The following is a 25,844-nucleotide window of genomic DNA, read 5'->3' as shown; positions in this document are numbered from 1 at the left end:
TATTATCTCTTTGCTTTAATAGCAAAAAGGTTTATAAATTCTGAACTCGAGTGTGATCTGTATGGTAACAGCTAATCTCCAGTAACAATAATGAAACCTCTCTGATGCTCACAGGTTTGAGTTCCAGGTACAATTTGTTATTGAATATGATAAATGATTGATAACTGACCTACCTCTTTCCAAAATAACTAAAGTGTTACATCTCCTAACATTTTGAAATAATTGTCATCTTATGACATACAAGTCAGGATAATTCCTAAAAAAATAAGAGATATGATAGAAAGATGGTATGTACTTCAGCAACAAGAGAGTTTAGGCACCTCTTTAGTGCTTAAAAAAAAATAACCATTAATTGGAAACAATTTTCTGCTATACTTACCTGTAGTTTAGAATGAAGAGTCAGGTAAACACGAAGAATTTCTATACTGCTCCGTATACGAACAGACGCTCTCTCTGGCTCAAAGTTTGGGTTGATCAAATCATTGAAGGGTTCATTTGTAACATCATTTCCCAGTAAAGAATAATAAAAGAAAAACTCAGGCTGTCTTTCTGGAAGTTTCATGGTACATGGAATTAACTAAACATTAAGGGGGAGAAAAAAAAGATTATTACTTTATAAACCACTAAACATGCTTATAAATGTCTGATAAACTCCAAAAACATTTGCTAAAATGAATTTTATTTCAGGCCTTAAATTAGTAACTCAAAATTTCTAAATCTCTGCCAAATTGCTACTAAGTTACTAGTTTTAATTTTTAAAGGTTTACTTAGACAAGCAAAATGAAACTAAAATATTTTATACATGTATGTTGTATAACATAACACTTATATTGTTTTAGAGTTCACATTTCATTTAACTAGTCCATGAAAGTCCATAAATACTATTTTAGAAGAAAGTAGTAAAATATTTGACACTGAACATTTCCTTATAAATTCTCAGTCCAGGGCTTTTGATGAAAGAAAACAAAAAAGGTTTTTTAGTTATTCCTACAAAACTAGGAGACCTATAAATTAATAGCTACAAAAGGCTATCTTCCGCCCATTATAAAGAGCTACTGCAGGGGGAAAATGGACCCCTTCACCAGTGAAATGTTTACTGAGGGTGGAACAAGATGGTGGAGTAGAAGGATGTGAGCTCACCTCTTCTCAAACAAACCCACCAAAATCACAACTGCTAAACAACCACCGGGGGGAAAGAAAGGAAGAAAAACCACTGGAACATACCAAAAAAGATAGCCTACATCCAAAGACAAAGAGGCCGCAACAAGGGGACAGGAGAGGGACAATCATGATAAAATCAAATTCCATACCATACCCCTGGGTGGGCAACCCACAAACCGGAAAATAATTATATCACAAAAGTTCTCCCACAGGAGTGAAAGTTCTGAGCCCCACACCAGGCTCCCCAATGTGGAGGGCTGGTCTTGTGAGAAGCCCCCAGAGCATCTGGCTTTGAAGGCCAGCAAAGTGCTCACAGGAAGTCCACAGACGAGGGAAAACAGAAGCTCCACTCTCGGAGGATGCACACTAGGTCTCGTGCATGCCAGGAACACCAGAAAAAGCAGTGACCTCAAGATCCTGGGCCAGACCTAACTGCTGACATTGCAAGGTGTCCTGTGAGGGTGTGAGAGGTGGGGTGGATGTGGCTCACTCCAGGGATAAAGACACTAGTGGTGGTGTTTCTGGGGAGTACCCACTGGCGTGAGCCCTCCTGGTAGCCACCATTTTTTAACCAAGACCTGGCCCCACCCAACAGCCTGTAGGCTCCAGTGCTGGGACGCAACAAGTCAAGCAATGAACAGGGCGAGACACAGCCCCACCAATTACCAGATAGGCTGCATAAGGGCTTTCTGAGCCCACAGCTGCCCACTAAACACAGCCTTTAATATGGCCCTGCCCACCAAAGGATGACTCCCAGGTCCACCAGCCAACGGGCAGGGACCAGTCCTTCCTACCAGGAGGCCTGCACAAGCCTCTTGGGCTGGCCTCATCCACCACAGGCAGAAAGCAGAAGCAAAAAAGAACTATAGCCTGTGGAAGAGAAACTGAAATCACAGAAAGACAGTGATATACCAGAAGAATTTGTCCCAGACAAAGGAACAAGAGAAGACCCCAGAACAGTAACTAAGTGAAGTGAAAATGAGCAATCTATGTGAAAAAGAATTCAGAGTAATGATATTAAAGATGATCCAAGATCTCAGAAAAAGAATGGAGGTATAGATTGAAAATCTGGAAGATACTAAGGGGACATTTCCTTTAAAGATGGGCACAATAAAGGACAGAAACAGCAAGGACCTAACAGAAGTAAAGGAGATTAAGAAGAGGTGGCAAGAATTAACAGAAGACAAAAATGGTCTTAATGGCCCATATAACCATGATGGTATGCTCACTCACCTAGAGCCAGACATCCTGGGGTGTGAAGTCAAATGGACCTTAGGAAGCACTACTACAAACCAAGCTAGTGGAGGTGATGGAAATACAGTTGAGCTATTTAAAATCCTAAAAGATGATGCTGTGAAAGTGCTGCACTCGACACGCCAGCCAATTTGGAAAACTCAGCAGTGGCCACAGGACTGGAAAAGGTCAGTTTTCATTCCAATCCCAAAGAAGGGCAATGCCAAGGAATGTTCAAACTACCGTACAACTGCATTCATTTCACATGAAGCAAGGTAGTGCTCAAAATTCTTCAAGCTAGGCTTCAACAGTACATGACCTGAGAACTACCAGATGTACAAGCTGATTTAGAAAAGATAAAGCAACCAGAGATCAAATTGCCAGTATCTGCTGAATCATAGAGAAAGCAAGGGAATTCCAGAAGAACATCTACTTCTGCTACTTCTGGGTCGTGAAGATCGTTTGTGTAGAGTTCTGTGTATTCTTGCCACCTCTTCTTAATATTTTCTGCTTCTGTTACATCCATACCATTTCTGTCCTTGTTTGTGCCAATCTTTGCACAAAAGTTCCCTTGGTATCTCTAATTGTCTTGACGAGACCTCTAGTCTTTCCCATTCTACTGTTTTCCTGTATTTCTTTGCACTGATCACTGAGGAAGGCTTTCTTATCTCTCCTTGCAATTCTTTGGAACTCTGCACTTAAATGGGGGTATCTTTCCTTTTCTTCTTTGCCTTTCGCTTCTCTTCTTTTCATAGCTATTTGTAAGTACTCCTCAGACAACCATTTTGCCTTTTTGCATTTCTTTTTCTTGGGGATGGTCTTGATCACTGCCTCTTGTACAATGTCATGAACCTCTGTATTATTATATATGTCATTACTTTAATCCTTTACTTTAAAATGTATTTGTTTAATTGATTATATTTTAATCATTAATCAAATCTAAAATCATAATCAAAAACTACTAATATTGTAGTTATTAGGAACAAGTTCTGGAGTGTTCTCCAGTCCTCAACCTTGGTCCAACCAATGGCTTGCCTTGAGACTAGACAAGTACTTAATCACTCTGCAGTTCCACTTCTCTTATGGTTATTTGAAGGATTAAAAGAAATAATACATGTTCACGTCTACAGTTCTACCTAGCACACAGTCAACTGTTACATGAATGGGAAAATATCTGAGGAAAACATATTCTGCCCTTATGGGTGATTATTTCTGAGTTTACTTAAAAGAGACTTTCATTTTCTTTTACTTTCTTCCGTAATCAGGAAGCAACAAAAATTTTAAGAAATAAAGATAGCCCTTTTATATTTCAGAGTACACTTACTTCTAAGTAATTCCCATTAAGGGAAGAGATGCTTTTAAAAATCCTTTATCACCCTTGGATTTAGAAGCAGTTTTGTTTCGCCCTTAATTTCACTATTTAAAAAGGAGGCAAGACTATCATCACCCAGTATTCTTACCCTAACCTCACTCCTCCACTCTACCGCTGCACAGTATCAGTATTCTCAGCCCCTTGTCTGCGTCTGAAAAGCGTGTTTCTTTCTTTATTGCTAGATGTCTTTTCACATGGCTTTTGACTAACTTGAGAAGAAAAAAGCTAAAATGCTATTTTTAAAACTCCTTGGGCTAGTCCAAAAAAAAAAAAAAATAAAGCAAACAACTAATACTAAGCAATATCAGGGTATGAATAAATTACTGGGCTTAAGTTTTTGTGTGTTTTAAAAAATTATTGTAAAATACATGTAACAGAAATTTTAACATTTTAACCATTAAATATTGTGCATTTCAGTAACATTAGGTACATTCACAATATTGTGCAACCACCACCACTACCGTGTTCCAGAACTTCTCCATCACCCCAAACAGAAACACCAGAACCATTAAGCAGCCACTCCCATTCCACGCCCCGGAAATCACAAATCTGCTTTTTGTCTCTAGGAGTTTGCCTATTCTGGATACTTTTTTATAAATGGAATCATACAGTATGTGGCCTTTTATATATGGCTTATTTTGCTCAGCATGCTTACAACATTCACCCTTGTTGTAGCATGTATCAGTACCTCATTTGTTTTACAGTTGAATAATATTCCATTAACATTCCGTTCATTGTGTGTGTGTGTATAATTAATCCATTCATCCATGGATGGACACTGTGTTATTTCTGTGATATTCTGGGATTGTGAATAATGTTGCTATGAGTATATATTATATATTCAAATATTTTTTATTTGAATACCTTGTTTTCAATTCTTTTGATATATACCCAGTAGTGAAACTGTTGAGTTCTATGGTAATTTTCTGCTTAATCTTTGGAGGTTCACATATGGCTTAATTTTTATCAGAGATATCAAATAGCTTGCCAGACAAGGTTGTTTTATATTTTTAACTAAGCTGAGTGATTTGTCCTAATCAGTTCCTTTGTATTACCAAGAACTGAATTAGTTTTAGTGGTGGATTCAAATAGGTCGATTAGCTTTCACCATATAACATGTGTGTGTATATAGCTTCACACATACAAACTACATGTTAAGCATATTAGTTTTATTTCATTCCTCACACACACCCACAAAGCTGGTAGTACCAATACCATACAACCAAGAAAATTCAAGCCTGAGAAAGGTTAAGCAAGTTCCCTAAATTAAAGAAGCTAGTGAGTATGAGAATGAGACTCCAGCTCAAATTGATCTTATTCCAAAACTCCTTCAGAGGGAGCAAAATATGGCAACAATAGAATGTGGAAAGTGACCCTACGGCTGGAAATTCCTAAGTATATTTACTAGTTACAGAACTTTCTCAAGAGTTGGTTTCCTTATCTCAAAAGTAAAACTAATAACCTCCTAAAGTTGTGGTATGATTAAACCCAACATTAGCAAAGTATTTCACAAAACGTAACAAAAGTAAGTGATTGATAAATATTAACAATTATGCCTTCCCAGGGAAGTTGAAAAAATATTTTTAAAAATAAAGTAGCGATTTTAAATACTTTGCAGGTATTTAGTAACATAATAAAAATACAGTAGGCTCATTATCTAATGTGTGTTCTGATGTGATTAATGAACAGACAATAGGTAGCTAGCTTTCCTCTCAACCAGTGAGGCATATTAAACAAGGCAATCAACAAGCAGTGTTTTATGAAGAGAAGAAAAAAATAAGGAAATTGATGGAGAAAGACAAAAGCACATACAAAATATTAATGAGAAAATGACAGGACCAAATTGGGAGAGAAAGAGTAATGCTCAAAGAATATGCATATATAAAAGTACTTTGTGCAGTGGGCAGGCATTCAGTGTGACAAAGCTAAACATTACTTCCTAAGAAAAATCTTTACCTGATAAACCTTACGAAGATTTAGTGTGGTCACTAACTCATATTTCACTTATGAATGTGGATTATCTGGAAAAGGTACACCTCTAAGAAAGTGAATAGTATGATAAAAATGTAAAGTCATAAGTTATAGCCTCTGTTTTTAAAAAATATTAATTTATTTCACACACTATAGATCAACATAATGTCAAAAAAACTGCACTTGATCCTGAAAAGGGCAGGAAAAAACAGCTACTATTGTGCTGAGCCATTGAGGGGAAGAGATAATCAGCCATGGGCCTTAAACATCTCCACACATTCTGGGCTTAGATATTACCTTGTTTACAAACTAACAAATTAGCCTGAACGCTGCCAGAATTCATCCTGGTTGGTACATTCTTACTGTGTACCAAGACTGTGAGGCCCTGACTACTGTGCAACTCATAACGTTGTAACATATCTTCCCAGACAAAGACTAGGACTGCTTATGATAAAAGTGGTAATTTCCCTAAACTCTGTGTTCCTAAGCTGTGACATACCCAATGAGTGTGAAGAAACCACCTAGGCCCCTCTATGTCACCTCCATGGTACTTGGGGTAAAAGAAACTGAAAGAAATACACTGATAGTCATATTGTTTGCTGGGCTGAGAGTAATACACTCCTGTATCTCTGATCTAAGAATCTACTATCTTCTGGCAGCATTTGGGATAATTTGTTAGTCTGTAAATTGGGTAAAGTCTAATCCCAGACCTGATAGCTATTAAGGTATGACTGAGACAATGCTCCCAACATTATACACTTCTCCAAAAAGTAAATAATTTAATACTTGGGGGTAGGGGTGAGGGAGGGGAATCATTTCATACCAGTCCTAACAACGTCACACAATACAATGTAAAACAGTGTTTACTCATGTTTCTTCTAAATTCTAAGAGATTTAATTTATTCTCTTACTATCAAGATCATCCCTATTTATTCTTTTCCTGAAACAAAAATGTTTTCTGACATGAAAGAAAACATTATTCTAAATTATTTTTTTAAGTCTACTTACAAGTCTTTTCAATACCTAAAAGACAGATTTTAAAAATGAAATGTTTTCAGATTCTTCGTGAATCACTAATCTCACCTGCTCCAACTGGGTGGCGAATGCTATGGTCACTGACATGATGAAGAAGTCAGTACAGAACCCTGCTGGTCCGATCTGATGGTAGCCTCCCTCCTCGTTCAGCACTGCCACGATGTCCTTTGGGTCAAGTCCAGACAGGCTGGCAGGTACTTTATGGAAAAAAACACAATTAACTACATTGTAGTTTGCCATAAACTAGTATAAGATTTTGTAAGCTGGTTACACTTTTTCATTTACTTGGCCATTTTCACAGACACAGTTAATATCTCAGTAAGGTTTCCTTTGACTTCAGTAACCACATAGAAAAGGCATCACAGGTTGCCTGAAGGAAACGACTCTAAACTGTGAACTGAAAAATTAGCAAAACCTGGCTGAAAAGAGCAAAGTGACTAGATAGAGGAAAAAGGTATTCTAGGGAGAAGGAACAATATATACAAAAACTCAAGAGGCAAGAGAAAGGATGTGGGTAGAGAACTGAAACAGGTGTGGCATGCTGGACCATAATGCAAGGACTTAGGTACAGAAAAAGGAGAGAAGCCACATCATAAAGAGTCTTCTTGAAGACCATGCTGAAACATTTGGACAGTGTTCTAAGAATAACAGAAAACAATAAACAATTTGAGGATAACAGATATAAACAAACAAGCTTCATAATGAAGAGATGGCAGAGGGATAGGGGGTTTTGCAACTGATTAAGTTGAAAAATGAAACTACATAACACTAAAGTAACAGACAATATTCAGTGTTAGGGAGACTGCTAGCAAGTCAGCACTGTTCATGTTGGTAGGCTCAGTTCAACTAGTTCAATTGAAGGGTAACACGTCAGAGCTTACCAAAACTTTATACATGCATACCCTATACACCAGCAAACCCGGACACCTTCAGGAATTAATCCTCAAGAAATATGCTTATGGCCGCACTGGCTAAAAGTAGCTGAATGGTTAAGAGCACAACCACCACAGTCACACAGACCAAAGTTCCAACCCTAGTTCTACTATTCAGTGGGTTGTATGGGGAGATTATACCACTCCTTTAGTTTCCAGTTTTTCTTCTGAAAATCTTTTACACTGCTGTTGAGAAGATCAAATTAGATAAAATAAATCACTTGGCATAGTACCTGACAAGTACTTTAATAAAGTACTTAAAGTCTAAATACTAACTATGATGGGTCTCATTACTCATTATCAGAGAGGAAAACACTAGGATAAATCTTGTGGTGAAGGAGTAAAAGGACTGAACACGTCAATGTGAGTATATGTTGTTAGGTATATATATGGACAGATAAATACACAAAAGTATATATGTATATGTACATGGGTTTGAGTGTGTATACATACATGGGAACGGCAACAGCCCAACAGCAACTAGCACACCTAGCAGCCGAATCTTGACTTCTAAACATCATTCTTTTCTAAAAAGAAGCAGAGCTCCTTATAGAAATAGCTGAATCCAGGAATGAGATAGGGAAAGTATACGATGAACTTAGACTATCTTCTTATAGCAAAAAAAAAAAAAAAAAGCTCAAAGAATTACTGACATACTAAAAAACAGATGATTGAAAGAGTTCTTAATGCTCAAATCTCTGACAAATAGTGATGGTTAAAGATTATAATCCACTAAACTAAGAGAAAACTCTAAGTCCATATTTAGATAATATAAATAAGCAAATAAATTAAAGGTATGAGGAAGAATATTTTTCTAAATTTCTAACCCTTCCCCACAAAATATTTATTAATTACAAAGGAAAACACAGACACATACCACGTTAATCAAATAATCAAGTTACCATCATCAGTAATGAGATTAAATCAAAATAGTGTACCAACCAATAAGATGCAATAAGACAGAGCATCTTGATACTCCTGCCAAAGATGCCTAACCAAAATCTAGTGTCAGACAAGCCCAAAATGTACAGGGGACATGTCTTCACCAAAAGACTGAAACTGATCTTCTGAATAGAATGCTCTCCTCCCCATTACCACTCACTGTAGCAAATCAGGTCCATCTTTCAATAAAAAATTATAAGGCATACTAAAAGACAAAAAAAAAACAACCCATAACCTAAGCTTTCATCTTAAGAAAATAGGAGCAAATAAAATTAAAAGTAAGCAGAAGAGAAATAAAAACTAGAACCAAAATCAATGAAATTGAAACCAAGAACTCAATGGGAAAAAAATTAACAAAATCAAAAGCTGGCTCTTTGAAAAAGATCAGTAAGAATGTAGCCAGCCTAAAGTGCGGCGGAGGTGGGCAGGGGGAGACACAAATTACTATCATCAAAAATGAAAGAGGGGATATCACTATAGATTTCACGTACATCAGAAGTTTAATGAAAGAACACTATAAGTAACTCTATGTCCACAAATTTGATAACCTAGATGAAACAGAAAATTCTTTTTAAAAACAATCTGCCAAAACACACATAGGAAGAAACAATCTGAATAGGCGTATATAATGAAACTGAATCAATAACTTCAGAAAACAGAAAGTACTGGATCCAGATGGGTTCACTGGTGAATTCTACCTAGCATTCACCATAATTTCTAGAAGAAATTATACCAATCCTCTACAATTTTTTTTCACAAGTCAGAAGCAGAGAGAATACTTCCTAACTCATTATATGGGGCTAGCATTGTCCTAACATGAAATCTAGGCAAAGACATTACAAGAAAACAACAGACTTACATCTTTCATGATCATAGATGTAAAAGTCCTCAACCAAGAATTAGACAATCAAATTGAACACATAAAAAGAACTATACACCACAACAAAATGAGATTTACTCAAGATACACAAAGCTGGTTCAACATTCAAACAGCCATGAATACAACCCACTATGTCAACAGACTAAAGATGAAAACTCACTCGATCTTATCAATACCTGCAGAAAAAGCATGTGACAAAATCCAACACTTACTCATGACAAAACACTATCTGTAAACTAGAAATAGGGAGTGACCTCCTTACCTTGATAAAGAACATCTATAAAAATCTACAGCTAACATCATACTTATCGGTGAGAGGCTTTCCCACCAGAATCAAGAGCAAGGCAAGGATGTCCCCTTTCACTCTGCTCTTCAATAGTACGCTGGAAATCCTAGCTGTTGCTGTAAAACAAGAAAAGGAAGCACAAAGTCATGCAGGTTGGGAAGAAAGACACTAAACTGCCTTTGTTTGCAGGTAAGTGTAGAATGTCCATCTACGGAAAACCAAAACTAGAACAAAAAACCCTAATCCTGGAACTAATAATAAACAATTATAGTGCAGCGGACAAGGTTAACATGCAAAAGCCAATTGCTTTCCTACAGATCAAGAATACGCAAGTAGAATTTGAAATTTAAAGCACCATTTACAGAGAATTAACCATTATGGAGACAAATTGGTAGAATAATACTGTATATAAGCTCACTTCTCAAAACAAAATCAAAATTGCAACTAAATGATGAACAATCATCAACCAAAAAACAAGCAAAACAAACAAACAAAAAACAACACTGGAACGTACCAAAAAAGATATCCTACATCCAAAGACAAAGAAGCCACAAGAGGGTAGGAGAGGCGCAAATGCAATAAAATCAAAATGCCAGCCCCACTAGATGGGCAGCTCACAAGCGGGAAAATAATTATATTGCTGAGGTTCTCCCACAGGAGGGAAAGTTCTGAGCCCCACGTCAGGCTCCCCAGCCTGGAGGTCTGGTATCAGGAAGAGCCCTCAGAGCAAACCTGCTTTGAACTCAGCAAGCAGGGTTTGATTACAGGAAATTCACAGTACTGAAGGGAACAAAAACTCCACTCTCGGAGAACACACACAACGTCTCCTGTATACCACGACCAGGGTAAAAAACAAACAAACTGATCTCATAAAAGCCTGGGCCAGACCTACCTGCTGGAATCAGAGTGTCTCTGGCAGAAGCAGGGCTTGGGTATGGCTCACTGCAGGGACAAAAACGCTGGTGGCAGTAATTCTGGGGAATACTCACTGGCGTAAGCTCTCTTGGAGGGTGCTATTTTCTCCCCCAAGATCTGGCCCCAACCAACGGTCTATAGACTCCAGTGCTAGGATACCTGAAGTCAAACCAACAGAGCAGGAACATGGCCCCACCAATCAGCAAATAGGCTGCCTAAAGTCTTTCTTAGCCCACAGCTGCCCACTAAACACACCCCTTGACACGGCCCTGCCCACCAGATGGTCAAGGACCAGGTCCACCCATAAGTGGGCAGGAACCAGTCTCTCTCACAGGAAGCCTGTACAAGCCTCTTAGGCCTCATCCACCATGGGTCAGAAAGCAGAAGCAAGAAGACTATTTGATGATGACTACTTCACTTTCACAACCCTGCAGTCTGTGGAATGAAAACCACAATCACAGAAAGTAGACAAAATGAGACATCAGAGGAGTAACTCCCAGATCAAGGAAAAATATAAAACCCCAGAAGGACAACAAGGTGGAGAAACATGACCTACACCAAAGAAAATCTAGAGTAATGACAGTGAAGATGATCCAAGACCTCAAAAACAGAATGAAGGCTGAGAACGAGAAGATACAAGAAACGTTTAATAAAGAGCTAGAAGACCTAAAGAACAAACAGAGATCAACATTACAAGAACTGAAAAGAAAAACATACTACAGGAATCAATGGCAAGTTAAATGAGGCAGAAGACAGATGACTGAGCTGGAAGACATATGGTGGATATACTGCTGCAGAGCAGAATAAAGGGAAAAAAAGGAAAACAAACGAGGACAGCCAGAGAGACTCATGTTCATTAAAGGCAAAATTCACATTTATTTCCCTGGTAGCTCACTTGGTAAAGAATCCGCCTGCAATGCAGGAAACTCTGGCTCAATTCCTAGGTCGGGAAGATCTGGTGGAGAAGGGATAGGCTACCCACTGCAGTATTCTTGGGCTTCCTGTCTGGCTCAGCTGGTAAAGAATTTGCCTGCAATGCAGGAAACCTGGGTTTGATCCCTGGGTTGGGAAGATCCCCTGGAGAAGGGAAAGGCTACCTACAGCAGTATTCTGGCCTGGAGAATCCTGTGGATTGTAGAGTCCATGGGGTCGCAAAGAGATGGACATGACTGAGTGATTTTCATTCACATTATAGGGTCTCAGAGGAGAAGAGACAGAAAGGGCCCAAGAAAATATTTGAAGAGATTATACCTGAAAACTTCCCTAACATGAGAAAGAAAATACTCACTCAAGACCAGGAAGCTCAGAGAGTCCCAGGCAGGATAAACCCAAGGAGGAATATAGGCAAATATTACTGATGAACACAGATACAAAAAAAAAATACTAGCGAACTGAATCCAACAATATATTAAAAGGACCACACAGCTTGATCAAGTGGAATTTATCGCAGAGATGCAAGGATTCTTCAGTACTGCTCACCACAACTAGAGAAAGCCCATGAAGCAATGAAGACACAGCACAGCCCAAAATAAGAATAAATAAATATTATAAGATCATATAATACATCAAGGCTGTATATTGTCACCCTGCTTATTTAACTTATATGCAGAGTACATCATGAGAAATGCTGGACTGGAAGAAACACAAGCTGGAATCAAGATTGCCAGGAGAAATATCAATAACCTCAGATATGCAGATGACACCACCCTTATGGCAGAAAGTGAAGAGGAACTAAGAAGCCTCTTGATGAAAGTGAAAGAGGAGAGTGAAAAAGTTGGCTTAAAGCTCAACATTTAGAAAACAAAGATTATGGCATCCGGTCCCATCACTTCATGGGAAGTAGATGGGGAAACAGTGGAAACTGTCAGACTATTTTTTTGGGCTCCAAAATCACTGCAGATGGTGATTGCAGCCATGAAGTTAAAAGACGCTTACTCCTTGGAAGAAAAGTTATGACCAACCTAGATAGCATATTCAAAAGCAGAGACATTACTTTGCCGACTAGGTCCATCTAGTCAAGGCTATGGCTTTTCCATGTTGGACTGTGAAGAAAGCTGAGCGCCGAAAAATTGATGCTTTTGAACTGTGGTGTTGGAGAAGACTCTTGAGAGTCCCTTGGACTGCAAGGAGATCCAACCAGTCCATTCTGAAGGAGATCAGTCCTGGGATTTCTTTGGAGGGAATGATGCTAACGCTGAAACTCCAGTACTTTGGCCACCTCATGCGAAGAGTTGACTCATTGGAAAAGACTCTGATGCTGGGAGGGATTGGGGGCAGAAGGAAAAGGGGACGACAGAGGATGAGATGGCTGGATGGCATCACCAACTCGATGGACGTGAGTCTGAGTGAACTCTGGGAGTTGGTGATGGACAGGGAGGCCTGGCGTGCTGTGATTCATGGGGTCGCAAAGAGTCGGACACGACTGAGCGACTGAACTGAACTGATAAGATCATATGCTATTAGAGGATACAAAAAACCCTTTTCACAAAATTCAATACCCATTAATGATTGAAAACTCTCTGAAAAGTGGGAAAAGAGGGAACTCACCTCAACATAATAAAGGCTAAAAATGACAAACCCACAGCTAACATCATTCATAAAAGTGAAAAGCTGAAAGCATTCCCTCTAAGATCAGGAACAAGACAAGAACATCCGCTCTCACCACTTTTATTCAACATAGTTTTGGAAGTCCTAGCCATGGCAGTCAGAGAAGATAAAGGAACAAAAGGACTCCAGATAGGCAAAGAAGTAAAAGTATCACTGTTAGAAGATGGCATAACACTACATACAGAAAACCCTAAAGATGCAACCAGAAAACTACAACAATGGATTCAGTAAAGTTGCAAGATACAAAATTAATGCACAGGAACCTCTTGCATTTTAATACATTAACAATGAAAGATCAGAAAGAGAAATTAATGAAATAATTCCACTTATCATGACATCAAAAGTAATAAAATACCTAGAACAAACCCACCTAAGGAGGCAGAAGACCTGTACTCAAAAAACCATAAAATACTTATGAAAGAAATTAAAGATAAGACAGATACCAAATTCTTGGATTGGAAGAATCAATATTCTCAAAATGACTATACCACTCAAGGCAATCTACAGGTTCAATGCAATCCCCATCAAATTACCAAAGGCATTTTTTGCAGATGTAGAACAAAAATTTTTTTTAATTTGTATGGAGACACAAAAGACCCCGAAGAGCCAAAACAATTGTGAGAAAGAAAAACGGAGCTGGAGGAATCAAGCACTCCAACTTCAGACCATACTACAAAGCTATAGCAATCAAAACAGTATGGCACTGGCACAGAAACAGAAATACTGATCAATGGAACAGGACAGAACACCCAGAAATAAATCCACACACCTATAGTCAATTAATCTATGACAAAAGAGCCAAGAATATACAATGGAGAAAAGTCTCTTCAGTAAGTGGTGTTGGGAAAACTGGATAGCTACCTGTAAAAGAATGAAATAAGAACATTCTCTAACACTAACACAAAAATAAACTCAAAATGGGTTAAAGACCTAAATATAAGAACAGATACTAAAAAAACCATTAAGAGAAAATCATACGGAAAACACTCTTTAACAGAAATTTCAGAAATATCTTTTTCAATCTGTCTCTTAGAGTAATGGAAATAAAAACACAAATAAACCAATGGACTAAAAAGAGCTACTATATGATCCAGCAATCCTACTCCTGGTCAAATGTCCAGAGAAAACCACATAATTTGAAAAGACACATGCATCCCAACGTTCACTGCAGCACTATTTACAATACGCAGCACATGGAAGCAACCTAAATGTCCATCGACAGAGGAATGGTTTTTAAACAATGCAGTACATATATACAATGGAATATTGCTCAGTCATAAAGAGATCAAAATAATGCCATTTGTGACAACATGGATGGACTCAAAGATTGTAACACTAAGTGAAGTAAGTCAGAGAAAGACAAATATGATATTGCTTATATGTGGAATTTTAAAACATTGTACAAACGCATCAATTTACAGAACAAAAATGGTGCCACAGATGTAGAAAACAAATTTATAGTTACCAAGGGGGAAGCAGGGACGGATAATTTAGGAGATTGTGATTGATATATACACACTACTATATATAACATAAATAACTAATAAGTTCCTACTACATAGCACTGAGGACTCTACTCAATATTGTGTAATGACCTATATGGGAACAGCACCTTAAAAAGAAGAGGATCTACGTATGTGTGTAATTGATTCATTTTGCCATACAGCAGAAATTAACACATTATATCTACCATACTCCAATAAAAAGTAACTTAAAAAAATAAACAAAAAAGGGACCTAATTCAACACAGAAGCTTTTGCACAGCAAAAGAAACCATGAACAAAACATAAAGACAACCCACAAAATGACAGAAAATATTTGCAAACGATGTGACCAAAAAGGGATTAGTCTCCAAAATTTACAAACAGCTTATGCAGCTCACTATCAAGAAAACAAACAACCCCATCAAAAAAAATGGTCAGCAGGGGCTTTCGTGGCGGTCTAGTGGTCAAGGATCCACCTGCCAACACAGGGGACACAGGTTCGATCCCTGGTCCAGGAAGATCCCACATGCCATGGAACAAATAAGCGCATGTAACACAACTTCTGAGTCCACACACCACAGACACTGAAGCCCACAAGTCTAGAGCCTGTGCTCCGTAACAAGAGAAGCAATTGCAATGAGAAGCTCATGCACGCAGCGAAGAGCAGTCCCTGCTTGCCACAACGAAAGAAGGCACACACACACAGCAAAGAAGACCCAGTGTAGCCAAGACTAAATGAATAAATGAATCTTTTTTAAAAAATGGGCCTACATAGGCATTATAGAGAGGACCTATATAGACATTTCTCCAAAGAAGACATACAGATGGCCAAGAGGCACATGAAAAGATGCTCAGTGTCACAAATTGTTGAAGAAATGCAAATCAAAACTACAATGCAGTATCACCTCACAGCAGTCAGAATGGCCATCATCAAAAAGTCTATAAAGGAAAGAACAAGATGGTGAAGGAGTAGGTGGACATGGAATACATCTCTCTCTACAGATACATCAGGAATACCCCTTCAGACACAGAAGTGCATGCAGAACACCAGCTGAGAGTGGACAGGAGTACCTGACCAGTGGAAAAGAATATACAGAACCATGAAAAACTCAGTAGGAGGAAGGAACTAGGGGGAAAAACAGGAGTGTCAGTAGGCCTGGACCTGCCCTTGGCAGGAGTCCAATCCCCATATCAGGGCAACTGTCTGAGTCAGAGGAGGAACAGTGAAACAGCTGATTGTGTCAGGCTAAATGGAATGAGAATCAGACAGTCCTCGCTGCAGCAATATATACCCCAGACAGGGACACAAGTCCCCTGGAAAGCGCAGCGGCTGGGAGATGGAGTTTAGGGACTGTGGAGCAATCCCAGGGAGAGGACTGCTGTTGACTTTGGAGAGACAGATCAAGGGGATGTAAGGGAGAAGACTGTGGTGGGAAATGCCTGTACAGGAAAGCTGCCACAGAAGCATAAAAGCCACAGAAGCAAGGAGATACTGCTGAGTCACGAGTAAGGGGTGGAGCCATCACCATAGCCTCTCTCTCCCCACACACCAGCATTGGCAGCTGAACAGAGAGGCTGGCCCATCAAACGCCTGATGCACTGAACTAGAGTAGGACCCCACCCAGGGTGCCCCTTTAAGTGCCTGATGCGCCGATCTACAGAGTAGGACCCCAGCCAGGGGGGCCCCCTCTAAGTGCCTGAGGTGCTGAACAACAGAGAAGGACCCCAGGCAAGGAAGCCCTCTAACTGCCTGAACGGGCGGAGCTATGGAGAAAGACAGGCAAAGAGGCCTTCTGATCGCCAGCTACAAGAAGCTTGAGAAAAAGACTCTGGTAGGGCCATAACTCCTAAGGCAGAGGGAGTCCATGTCCCTGCACACTTGGTGCCGCTAGGATCCCCATAAGCCAAGCAGCCGCACCACCTTCACACTCAACTCTCACTGGGGCAGAGCTGCCACAGGCAAGAAAAGTCTTGCATCTATGTGCGCAGGGCCACTTTTGTCGTGTCGACTCTTACAGACCTTGTAGGCCGTGGCCCGCCAGGCTTCTCTGTCAGGGAGGCGGGCTCTCCAGGCAAGAACACTAGAGCATATGGGCCAACAGTGGTTGCCATACCCTTCTAGAGCACTGTATTTCCTGCTGCCCTAGCCGCCAACTCCCCTGAGTATCTGGTGCTGCCAGAACCCCTGTGACCCAAGCAGCTGCACCACCTCCACACCTGGCCCTCACGGGGCCAAACCCAAGTCCTCCAGGGCAGCCTCAGGAGCAAACCCCAGTGGACGACCCACACGCAGAGCTGGAAATAAAATAACAGTTGAAACCCGGGGCAGTGAGGCTAAAGAAGAAGACCCAAAACCTTCCTACCAGCTGTACAAGCTGTGAATTAAATCCACACGATCACCTATGCAGACTCTGTGTCTATGGAATATATAAAAGGTCATTGAGCGTTTCCACAAAAGAAAATGCACTAGTTCTGATAGCTGGGGACATTGGAGGCAAGAACACACAGGAGTAGGACCAGATTACAATCTGAGTTGTCCCCACAGCAGGTTCAGAGATCAGTCAGCACAGTGTGGAAGGGCATCCTAGGGAGGTGAGGTAGACTGTGACTCCCAGCGAGGGAAAAGACTCTGACAGCAGTGACTCAAGAAAAACATTAATTATTCTTCTGTTTTGACTTGTTCTGTAGATACTTTTGGATTTTGTCCTTTTCCCCCCACTCTGCTGTAGCTGTTGATTTTATTGACACTATGAAATCTAATTAAGCTTTTGAGCTTTTTTTTCCCCTCTCAGTCACATTTCTTATGGTTGTTATAAACCTCTGCCTCTACACTGGGCTTGTGCAGTTCTGTGGAGTTTTCCTTTTTTAATTTTAATTTCTAATTTTTTAAACCTATTATTTTTTCTACATTTATTCCTTTGTTTGCTTTTCCTACTGTTCTTTTCCCCTTGCAGTTAATCTTTAATATATATAAATCTTCTTATCTATCTCTGTTTAACTTTGTGTATCTATTTTTTCTTTTCTTTCTTTCATCTTAAAATATTGGTTAGTTTTATTTTCATTGCTTTTTTCCCCAACTGGCATCTTGCTTTAGTTCTGATTTCCAGCTTGTGCTTTAGTTAGTTTTGCTCTGGTAGATATAATTTTTGGTTTCCTTTGTTTGCCAGGTCAGTCTATTGTACTTTATTTTTGTTGGACTGTTTCGATCTTGCTATTGGGTGTATATGTATATGTGTATATTCAGTCACACTTTTTATTGCTGATATAAACCTCTGCCTCTACATTGGGCTTTTGCAGTTTTATGGCGTTTTCCTTTTTTTTCTTCCTTTTTTCTGCTTCCTTTTTTTTTTCTTCTTCTATTCTTTTTTTATAATTTTAGTGTTTAATTTTTTTAAACCTATGTATTTTTTCTACATTTATTCCTTTGTTTGCCTTCCCTACTGTTCTTTTCCCCTTGCAGTTAAACTATATATAAATCTTCTTCATCCACCTCTATTTAACTTTGCATATTTATTCTTTCTTTTCTTTCTTTCCCTTCTTCTCAACATATTTGTTAGTTTTAGTTTCATTGCTTTATTAGCCACTTGGCACCTTGCTTTAGTTTTGTTTTCCAGTTTGTGCTTTAGTTAGTTTTGTTCTTAACTGGTAAATATAGTTTCTGATTTCCTTTGTTCATCTGGTCAATCTACTACACTTTATTTTTGTTGGACTGTTTTGACTTTGCTCATGAGGGTATATGTATATGTGTATATTCCAATATTTTAATTATTATTTGCCTGATTTTGTCACTGTCATTTGGGGTTCATCTTTGGTTTCTCATTTTTGGATATTTGTTTTAATCTCACTAATGCCATAACAAACCACTTGTGGAATCTTCATTCCTGACCAGAGATCAAGCCCTGAGTCTTTGAAGTGGGAGCACTAACTCCAAGACCCTAGACTACCAAATAACTAACCTTAGGGAGTACCAAACAGTGAGAACAAACACAAAAGAAACCACTAGAATACAAGACCTGACCCAGCATCACCCAACTACCAATAGCACCCTGTGCAGGACGCCTCATCCAAACAACAAACAAAACAAAAATATAAACCCAATCATCAGCAGACAGGATTACCACCTCACTCAGCCTTGCCCATCAGAGGAAAAACAAACAAAAATCATACCCTACCAAAGCTTACAAAAACCACTGGACCAACCTAAAGAGGGCAGAAACCAAAAAGAAGAAAGAATTCAACCTTGAGGCCTGGGAAAAGGAGACTTCAAATACTATAAGTTAAAAAAAAAGAAAAGGCAGAGAAATATTACACAAATAAAGGAACACACTAGAAACACAGAAGTCCAAATAAATGAAGAGAAAACAGGCAAACTACCTGAAAAAGAACTCAGAACAGTGATGGTAAAGATGATCAAAAACCTTGAAAACAATATAGACAAAAGGCAAGAATCAATTAACAAAGACCTAGAAGAATAAAGAATACACATACAAACAGCACAATTACTGAAATTACAAATATTCTAGAAGGAATCAATAGCAGAATATCTGAAGCAGAAGAACGAATCAGTGAGCTGGAAGATAAAATGGTGGAAATAACTTCTGAAGAGCAGAATAAAGTAAAAAGAGTGAAAAGAGCTGAGGATAGTCTGAGACCACCGGGACAATATCAAACGCACCAATATTTGAATTACAGGGGTGCCAGAAGAAGAAGAGAAAAAGAAAGGGTATGAGAAAATTTTTGAAGAGATTTTAGTTGACAATTTCCCAAACATGGAAAAAGAAATAGTCAATCAAGTCCAAGAGGCACAAAGAGTCCTATACAGGATAAACCCAAGGAGAAACACACCAAGACACATACTAATCAAACCAACAAAGACTAAACACAAAGAAAGAATATTAAAAGCTGCAAGGGAGAAGCAACAAGTAACATACAAGGGAAACCCCTTACTTTTAACAGCTCTTTCAGCAGAAACTCTGCAGGCCAGAAGGGAATGGTAGGATATATTTAAAGTTCTGAAAGGGAAAAATCTACAGCCAAGATTACTGTACCCATCAAGGATCTCACTCAAAACTGATGGAAAGATAAAAAGCTTTTCAGACAACCAAAAGTTAAAGACAATTCAGTACCACCACATCAGCTTTACCACAAATGTTAAAGGGACTTATATAGTCAAGAAATACAAGAAAAGAAAAAAGATCTATCAAGTCAACCCCAAATAATCAAGAAAATGGCAATAGGAACATATATATCAATAATTATTTTAAATGTAAATGGATTAAATGCTCCAACCAAAAGACACAGACTGGCTGGATGGATAGAAAAACAAGACACATATATATGCTGTCTATAAGAAACCCACTTCAGACCTGAAGACACATATACACTGAAAGTGAGAGGATGGAAAAATATATTCCATGCAAATAAGAAGCAAAAGAAAGCTGGCGTAGCGATCCTCATGTCAGACGAAATAGATCTTAAAGAATATTACAAGAGATAAGGAAGGACACTACGTAATAATCGAGGGATCAATCCAAGAAGACTTAACAACTGTAAATATGTATGCACCCAGCATAGGAGCATCTCAATACATAAGACAAACACTAACAGATATAAAAGGAGAAATTGACAGTAACACAATAATACTAGGAGACTTTAACACTCCACTCACACCAATGGACACATCATCAAAACAGAAAATTAATAAGGAAGCACAAGTCTTAAATGATACATTAGATGAAATGGATCTCATTGATTGTACCTTCAGGACATTCCAACAAAATGCAGAAGAATACACCTTCTTCTCAAGTGCACATGGAACATTCTCCAGGAAAGACCATATCTTGGGTCACAAATCAAACCTCAGTAAATTAAAGAAAACAAATTGTATCAAGCATCTTCCAAACATGATGCTATGAGACTGGATATCAATTATGGGAAAAAAACTGAAAGAAACGCAAACACATGGAGATTAAACAACACATTTCTAAACAACCAACAGGTTAAGGTTACTGAAGAAATGAGAAAGGAAATAAAAAATTTTCTAGAAACAAATGACAATGAAAACATGACAACTCGAAACCCATGGGATGCAGCAAAAGCAGTTCTAAGAGGGAAGTTTACAGCAATACAATCCTACCTCAAGAAACAATAACATTCAAATAGACAACCTAACTTTACACCTAAAACAACTGGAAAAAGAAGAACAAAAAAAACCCAAAATTAGTAGAAGGAAAGAAATCATAAAGATCCGAGCAGAAATAAATGAAAAAAAAAGAAAGAAAGAATAGTAAAGATTAATAAAACTAAAAGCTGGTTGTTTGAGAAGATAAAATTGAGACACCTTTAGCCACTCATCAAGAGCAAAAGAGAGAAGAATCAAATCAACAAAATTAGAAATGAAAAAGGACAGGTTACAACAGACAATGAAGAAATACAAAGGGTTTTAAGAGTATTATGAACAACTATATGGCAATAAAATGGATAACCTGGAAGAAATGGACAGATTCTTAGAAAAGATCAATCTTCCAAGCCTGAACCAACAAGAAATAGAAATTATGAGCAACTCAATTACAAGCACTGAAACTGACGCTGTGGTCAAAAATCTCCCAAAAAACAAAAGCCCAGGACCAGATATTTTCACAAGAGAATTCTATCAAACATTTAGAGAAGAGCTAATGCCTATCCTTCTAAAACTCTTTCAAAACATTGCAGAGGAAGGAACACTTCTCCACACTCATTCTATGAGGCCACCATCACCCTGATACCAAAACCAGGCAAAGACAACACAAAAAAAGAAAACTACAGGCCAACATCACTGATGAACATAGATGCAAAAATCCTCAGGAAAATTTTAGCAAACAGAATTCAGCAACACATCAAAATGCTCATACACCATGATCAAGTTGGGTTTATTCCAGGCATGCAAGGATTCAATATACGCAAATTATTCCATGTGATACACCATATTAACACACTGAAAGATTAAAAACCATATGATCATCTCAAAAGATGCAGAAAAAGCCTTTGACAAAATTCAGCACCCATTTATGATGAAAACTTGTCAAAAAATGGGCATAGAAGGAACCTAGCTCAACACAGTGAAGGCCATATATGATAAGCCTACAGCAAACATTATTATCAGTGGTGAAAAACTGAAAGCATTCCCCCTAACATCAGGAACAAGACAAGGCTGTCCACTTTCACCACTATTATTCAACATAATTCTGGAAGTCCTAGCTACAGCAATCAGAGAAGAAAAAGAAATAAAAGGAATCCAGATCAGAAAAGAAGTAAAGCTCTCACTGTTTGCACATGACATGATACTATGCATAGAAAACCCTAAAGATAGTATCAGAAAATTACTAGAGCTAATCAGTGAATTTACCAAAGTTGCAGGATACAAAATCAATACACAAAATTCACTTGCATTTCTATATACTAACAATGAAAAATCAGAAAGAAATTAAGGAATTAATCCTATTCACCACTGCAACAAAAAGAGTTAAATACCTAGGAATAAACTTACCTAGGGAGACAAAAAAACTGTACACACAAAATTATAAGACATTAATAAAAGAAATCAAAGACAACATAAATAAATTCCATGTTCCTGGGTAGGAAGAATCAATATTGTGGAAATGACTATACTACCAAATGCAATCTACAGATTCAATCTACAGTTTTGTTCCCAGCAAATTATCGATGGCATTTTCACAGAACTAGAACAAAAAATTTCACAATTCATATGGAAACACAAAGACTCCAAATGGCCAAAGCAGTCTTGAGAAAGAATGGAGCTGAAGGAATCAACCTTCCTGACTTCAGATTATACTACACAGCTACAGTCATCGAGACTGTATGGTACTGGCACAAAAACAGAAATATAGACCAATGAAACAAGATAGAAAGCCAAGAAATAAACCCATGGACCAACGGGTACCTTATTTTTGACAAACAAGATATACAATGGGGCAAAGATAGCCTCTTCAATAAATGGTGGTGGGAAAACTGGATAGCTACATGTAAAAGAACGAAATTAGAACACTTCCTAACACCACACAAAGATAAACTCAAAATGGATTAAAGACCTAAATATAAGACCAGAAACTATAAAACTCTTAGAGAAAAACAGAGGCAGATCACTCAAGGACATAAATCAAAGCAAGATCCTCTATGATCCACCTCCTAGAGTAACAGAAATAGAAACAAAAGTAAACAAGTGGGACCTGATTAAACTTCAAAGCTTTCGCACAGCAAAAGAAACCATAAGCAAGACGAAAAGACAACCCTCAGAACAGGGGATAAAAATAGCAAATGAAACAACTGACAAAGAATTCATTTCTAAAATATACAAGCAGCTCACACAACTCAATGCCAGGAAAACAAACAACCCAGTCAAAAAGTGGGAAAAAGACCTTAACAGACATTTCTCCAAAGAAGACATACAGATGGCTAATAAACACATGAGAAGATGCTCAACATCACTCATTATTAGAGAAATGCAAATCAAAACTACAGTGAAATATCACCCCACACTGGTCAGAATGGCCATCATCAACAAGTCTACAAACAATAAATGCTGGAGAGGGTATGGAGAAAGGGAACACTCTTGCACTGTTGGTGGGAACGTAAATTGATACAGCCACTATGGAAGATGGTATGGCGATTCCTTAAAACACTAGGAATAAAACCACCATATGACCCACCAATTCCACTCCTAGGCATATACCCTGAGGAAACCAAAACTGAAAAAGACACATGTATCCCATTGTTCATTGCAGCACTATTTACATTAGCAAGAACATAGAAGAAACGTAGATGTCCATCAACAGATAAATGGATAAAGAAGTTGTGGTACATATACACAATGGAATATTATGCAGCCATAAAAAGGAATGCATTTTAGTCAGTTCTGATGAGATGGATGATCCTAGAACCTATTATACAGAGTGAAGTGAGTCAAAAATAGAAAGATAAATATCATATTCTAGTGCATATATAACAGAACTGGACATGGAACAACAGACTGGTTCCAAATAGAAAAAGGAGTAAGTACCTCAAGGCTATATATTGTTACCCTGCTCATTTAACTTATATGCAGAGTATATTATGAGACACGCTGGATGAAGCACAAGCTGGAATCAAGATTGCCGGGAGAAATGTCAATAACCTCGGATATACAGATGACAACACCCTGATGGCAGAAAGCGAAGAAGAACTAAAGAGCCTCTTTATGAAAGTGAAAGAGGAAAGTGAAAAAGTTGGCTTAAAACTCAACATTCAGAAAACTAAGATCATGGCATCTGGTCCCATCACTTCACGGCAAATAGATGGGGAAACAGTGGAAACAGTGACAGACTTTATTTTTGAGGGCTAAAATGACCACATATGGGGACTGCAGCCATGAAATTAAGAGACGCTTGCTCCTTGGAAGAAAAGTTATGACCAACCTAGACAGCATATTAAAAAGCAGAAACATTACTTTGCCAACAAAGGTCCACCTAGTCAAAGCTATGGTTTTTCCAGTAGTCATGTATGGATGTGAGAGTTGGACTATAAAGAAAGCTGAGTGCTGAAGAACTGATGTTTTTAAACTGTAGTGTTGCAGAAGACTCTTGAGAGTCCCTTGGACTGCAAGGAGATCCAACCAGTCCATCCTAAAGGACATCAGTCCTTAATATTCATTGGAAGGACGGATGCTGAAGCTGAAACTCCGATATTTTTGCCACCTGATGCGAAGAATTGACTCACTGGAAAAGACCTTGATTCTCAGAAAGATTGAAGGCAGGAGGAGAAGGGGATGACAGAGGATGAGATGGTTGGATGGCATCACCGACTCGATGGACATGAGTTCGAGTAAGCTCTGGGAATTGGTGATAGACAGGGAAGCCTGGTGTGCTGCAGTCTACTGGGTTACGAAGAGTTGGACACGACTGAGTGACTGAACTGAATACATATATACAGAATCTAGAAGAATGGTACTGAAGGACTTATTTTCAGGACAGCAATGGAGAAGCAGACATAGAGAATAGATTTATGGACGTGGGGAGAGGGAAGGAGAGGGTGATATGTATAGAAAGAGTAACAGGGAAACTTATATTACCATATGTAAAATAGATAGCCAATGGGAATTTGCTGTATGGCTCAGGAAACTCAAACAGGGGCTTTGCATCAACTTAGAGGGCTGGGATGGGGAGGGAGACGGGAGAGAAGTTCAAAAGGGAGGGGATATATGTATACCTATTGCTGATTCATGTTGAGGTTTGACAGAAAACAACAAAATTCTGTAAAGAAATTATCCTTCAATAAAAAAATAAAGTCTAAACAATAAATGCTGGAGAGGATGTAGAGAAAAGGGAACCCTTCTACAGTGTTTCCATAGGAATATTAAATAATACAGCTACTATGGAGAACAGTATGGAGATTTCTTAAAAAACTTAGAGCTACCATATGATCCAGCAATCCCACTCCTGGGCATATGTGTGTACCTATGTGCATGTTAAGTCGCTTCAGTCATGCCCATCTCTTTGCAACCCCATGGACTGCAGCCTGCCAGCCTCAGCCTCCTCCGTCCATGGGATCCTCCAGGCAAGAATACTAAAGTGCGTTGCCATGCCCTCCTCCAGGGGACCTTTCCAACCCATAGATCAAACCCCTGTCTCTTATATCTCTTAAACAGGCAGGCAGGTTCTTTACCACTAGTGCCACCTGGGAAGCCACTCCTGGGCATAGATTCAGAGAAAACCATAAAGATACATGCACCCCATGTTCACTGCAGCACCATTTACAATAGCCAAGACATGGAAGCAACCCAATGTCCACTGACAGAGGAATGGATAGAGTACGTACATGCAATGGAATATTAATCAGCCATTAAAAAGAATGAAATAATACTATTTATAGAGATTACCATACTAACTGAAGTCAGACAAAGACTAATATTATACAATACCCCTTATTGCAGACACTGAGAAAAATGATACAATTGAACTTATTTACAAACAGAAACACTCACAAACATAGAAAA

At 38.6% G+C, this 25,844-nt stretch overlaps 1 protein-coding gene across 1 annotated transcript in view; it reads right to left on the bottom strand.

Moving 5' to 3' along the window:
* The window catches only part of CEP120 (centrosomal protein 120), an 84,272-nt gene that overhangs the window by 41,502 nt on the left and 16,926 nt on the right, over positions 1-25,844 (bottom strand). Inside the window, exons 5-6 of the mRNA XM_052643098.1 lie at positions 6,821-6,969; positions 380-577 (exon numbers count right to left, since the gene is read on the bottom strand). Coding sequence (XP_052499058.1) covers positions 380-577; positions 6,821-6,969 — 347 coding nt within the window. The remainder of the gene's footprint in view (positions 1-379; positions 578-6,820; positions 6,970-25,844) is intronic.

Source organism: Budorcas taxicolor, chromosome 7, assembly GCF_023091745.1.
Source record: "Budorcas taxicolor isolate Tak-1 chromosome 7, Takin1.1, whole genome shotgun sequence".
NCBI classification, from domain to species: domain Eukaryota; kingdom Metazoa; phylum Chordata; class Mammalia; order Artiodactyla; family Bovidae; genus Budorcas; species Budorcas taxicolor.
The sequence above is the reverse complement of the archived record's forward strand: the minus strand, read 5'-3'. Positions and strand labels throughout refer to the sequence as shown.